This window comes from Pygoscelis adeliae, unplaced genomic scaffold (genome assembly GCF_000699105.1).
Source record: "Pygoscelis adeliae isolate BGI_AS28 unplaced genomic scaffold, ASM69910v1 Scaffold182, whole genome shotgun sequence".
Taxonomy (NCBI): Eukaryota; Metazoa; Chordata; class Aves; order Sphenisciformes; family Spheniscidae; genus Pygoscelis; species Pygoscelis adeliae.
In genome coordinates, this window is record NW_008824669.1 from 1,237,471 (window position 1) to 1,241,755 (window position 4,285).

General features: G+C 41.8%; 1 protein-coding gene across 1 annotated transcript in view; it reads right to left on the bottom strand.

Annotated features, from left to right (window-relative positions):
- Nucleotides 1-867: 867 nt before the first annotated feature.
- The window catches only part of LOC103916026 (chromosome unknown open reading frame, human C18orf25), a 33,881-nt gene continuing 30,463 nt past the window's right edge, over nucleotides 868-4,285 (bottom strand). Inside the window, exon 4 of the mRNA XM_009322974.1 lies at nucleotides 868-2,587. Within this exon, the coding sequence (XP_009321249.1) occupies nucleotides 2,398-2,587 (190 nt within the window). The 3' untranslated portion in view covers nucleotides 868-2,397. The remainder of the gene's footprint in view (nucleotides 2,588-4,285) is intronic.

Genomic DNA, 4,285 nt, shown 5'->3' on the forward strand with positions numbered 1-4,285 from the left:
GAGAAGAGCAAAACCGTCCAGGCACCTTTTGCTCTCTTTAAAAAAAAAACAAAACAAAACAAAACGAAAACCAAAACAAAAACACTTCCTAGCTATCCAGTGATTGCGGTTTTCAGATCACTACCCTTTCAAATTTGTGAAGAATAAGAGAAAATGTAGTGTTTTAAATAAAAGAAAACCTGCATCAGACTACAATACATGAATCGTTTAAACAAACACAGTGCACAATTGGAGGAAGTTTGGTTAGGACGCAGTCGTTTTTATATATACATGGAAGTCACATCATATACAAACTGAAAAACAAGAGAGTTAGTTTGCATTTTTCATGGAAGGACTACAAATGGGTCCCTGCAGCTTTTTTCAAAACTGATCTTTAAAAGATTTTGTGAAACGGCAAAAAGCAGCCACACTAAATCACTGTTCCAAAGTTACCTTTACAGCATGTGTGCTAGCCCACTAAAACGACGGCTGAGTTGCGTGATTAAAATACGAGGAGAAAAGATCGACGGCCGCTACTGATACGGTGCCCCAGTAGCACAGGGCATCCCTACTGCGATGCGAATGGGCTCCATCCACGCGCCGCTCCCTCCCTCCCTCCCCCCCACCCCCAGAGAAAGAAATCGGTCACTAGAAGCACCACGTACATGTTTCTGGCCATGCAAATACACTTACGTTCAATGTTTTAGAAAGCTTGAAATTGGATTATCAGTCCCTTACCTAGTTGTTCTTTAAAGTGCAGTCATAACCGTTCTGCTTATTAAAGAAAAAGCTGTTTGTTACTAACTATACCACCACTGCTGAGTTGGTTTTTGTTTTTCCTTTAAGTTATGTGACAACATAGGTAATTTTATTTATTTCTTTTTGCCCACAGATAAAATTATTGGAAGGCAAATCAACTCAGAAACCAGCCAACACAAAAAGAAAACAGAACTTCCCGTGTCCTGACTACCCCCCGTTCAGCCTTAAATGGCAAAAAATCTGATGATAAGAGCTGTACAAAATTCCCACTAGAAATATTTTGAATACAAAAGAACATTTTAATTGCACAATAGACATTTAAAGTGAATATCATCTTGTTAAAGTCTAATCTTTGGTTTTTGCCTTGAGAAAGGCTCAAAATGACAGATGAGGGGCAGGAATTTCCATATACACTACAGAAACTACAGCCTGCTAAAGTAAGTAGTTCCGCTGATTTTGGTAAATATTCCGGTAGAAAGTGTTTCCTGGATCATACCCTAAAAACAATTCCAAAACTAGGATAAGAGACGTGACCTAAAGCCAGGAAAACGGTGCCGATCTAGTTTAAAAACAAACAAACGAAAAGATCACAACCTTAAGCCCCGATCCTGCAACATCTTTTAGGGCAGACTTTTAAGCACTTGAATGGCCCCACAAGTTTCAGCGAACTGTCCGAGCTGAACGCTGCGCATCGGCTAAAGTGCTTTGCCAGAACTGGGGCTTTGCAAGGTGGTTGGGGTTGGGTTTTTTTTTTTTTTGCCATGGTCAATGAAGCAAAGAAGCAACAGTAGAAATGAGGACTACGAGGCAAAATGTTTCGTTTCTCTCCTCCTCCTACTCCAGGCGAGACTCGGATATAGGTAAAAAAGTTCAGCTATATTTAAAAAGGAGAGGGATGCTGGGCCTTTTTATTACTTTTCTTTTCCTTGTGCTTTTGCAATAATCAGCTGCTAGTAAGTCACTACTATTTTAAACCGTAACAAGCTGTGGGAAATGATCAGTGAAACACAGTAGTCAAGTAGACAGAAGACTCAGCACTGAAAAGAGTGTAAACTATAAATTATATTGAAAATAAAAATCCTTTAATTAAAAGCTGTTCAGTGCATATGTTATGGGCCGTTCGTATTAAAGTCAGTCCCTCCTGCTGGTAACATAACCACATCAGCCTGGGGACAAATACTCTCGGCCCAACTTTCGGAAGTGTTGAATACCCCCAGTTCCACTGAAATCAGTGAGGACACAGCATTTCTCAAAATCACTGATGCTCACACAGCAAAACACTAACTTCTACTAACAAACTCAATATACTGATAAATTAAAAATGTTCTGAAGTTGGAGATGGGAAAGGGTGGGAGGACATCAGTTTGCACACAGTTATTTCTTCAGATTAACACACGCCCAAGTTAGTAACTGTAGATGCGTCTTAAATCTGGAGCTATTGGCTTTCAATTCTGGGAGGAATCCTCCTTTGAGAAGGCAAAAACATTTTAAACGATATCGAAATTATACTACGTTCTGATGGAAATGAAAAACTGCATGAGTTCGAATTTCGTAATGCCAGGAACAGGGCTTCTGAAGCTGAAGCTTTAACAATGAACTTCTGTGCCACAAAGGGGAGAAGGGGTGGGGGGGGACACACACACACACAGTGACACCGCGTTACAGTAGATATTTGCGCCTGGTATCCTCATCCAAAGTGAGGTCTACTACTTCTGGGGGCGAAGACCAATTCTGCTGGGGAGCCACAGCTGTCCATGATTGTGTTTGCTGAGTGTTAATGTACTGTGAGCCTGAGCCATGCTTCCAGGAAGACACACTCTGAATCACACCTCCCCTGGGATGCACGCACCTGTAGCAAGGCAAGAAGCACAAAGGATTAAAGCTACTATTGAATTCAGGCACAAGATTCTTAGCTGCAGTGCTTTTTTATCACTTAGGCATCTTGTTAACGTGTCCCTCTCCAAAACGTCCTCGTGGATTTTCCGTTTGTAGAGTCCACGACATCTTGAACACCCAGTAAACAAAGCTGAGACTAAACTTAAATTTAAACTTGGGGGTGGCGGTGGGGATTAAATTATTTTTAAGAACTGAATTCTGCCCGTGGGTGTAAAGCGATATTCCTTACAAAAGATGCGCATGGATCCCAAGGAACTTGAAGAAGTCTGCCCCATCATGTGCAATACAATGCATTATTCAGAAGCATCGTTTCCTGCTAGCAGTTTTACCCACTGGACTTTTAAAAAGAGAAAAAAAAATTAAGTGAGGCTTGATGAGACAAAGAGAAAAGCTATCTTTCTATATGAAATCAAAACCATGTTAAAATAAGGACATAATGATACTTTCATCACGATAATTACAAGAGGGATCCTGTAATTACATTATTACAGCCATTACATTTGATTTTTCTTTGGTCTTCTTAACTTAACTAAAAATTACAAACATGCTGGGAAACGCTCACTGGTAGCAGTACAGCCCCACTTCAGTAAAACATTTAAGCTTTCAGTGATTACAGTCAATGAGACTAAGTCAGGTATTTAAAGATAAGCACGCACTCAAGTGCCTTGCTGAAGTGAGGTACGTATCTACTTATTGGCACAGTATTTTTACCTATTATATTCGTAAAAGATATGTGACAATTTAAGTACAAGCTAATAATAATTATAAAAGACCAAAATGACAGACTAATTTTTTTACATGAGGAAGTGATGACAAGAATTTACTGGAGTCTTTAAGATGATCACTCCATTCCCAGCTGTAAATCTTAAAAAGTGCTAGTAAAACTTTATACCTAGTGCTCCAAAAATTGTTTTGCTCTTACAAGCACTGGTGGTGGCTGTAGCTGCTCCTGGCTGCATACTTAAGCAGGAGATGTTTGGCCGCTGGCGTAACCTTTTCCCGTTTCTATGTGAAGGCACATGTACCGTATTTCAGCAATCCAGGTTTTCTGCACTGGTCAAATCACAGAATCATAGAACAGTTCAGGTTGGAAGGGACATTTAAAGGCCATCTAGTCCAACCCCCCTGCCATTAGTAGGGGCATCCTCAACTAGATCAGGTTGCTCAGAGCCCCGTCCAACCTGACCTGGAATGTTTCCAGGGATGGGGCATCCACCACCTCTCCGGGCAACCTGGGCCAGTGCTTCACCACCCTCAGCATAAAACATTTCTTCCTTAAATCTAGTCTGAATCTACCCTCTTTTAGTTTAAAACCATTACCCCTTGTCCTGTCACAACAGGCCCTGCTAAAAAGTTTGTCTCCATCTTTCTTAGAGGCCCCTTTTAAGTACTGAAGGGCCGCAATAAGGTCTCCCCGGAGCCTTCTCTTCTCCAGGCTGGACAACCCCAACTCTCTCAGCCTGTCCTCATAGCAGAGGTGTTCCATCCCCCTCATCATTTTTGTGACCCTCCTCTGGACCCGCTCCAAAAGGTCCGTGTCTTTCTTATGCTGAGGACCCCAGAGCTGGACGCAGTGCTCCAGGTGGGGTCTCACCAGAGCAGAGGAGAGGGGCAGAATCACCTCCCTCGACCTGCTGGCCACGCTGCTTTG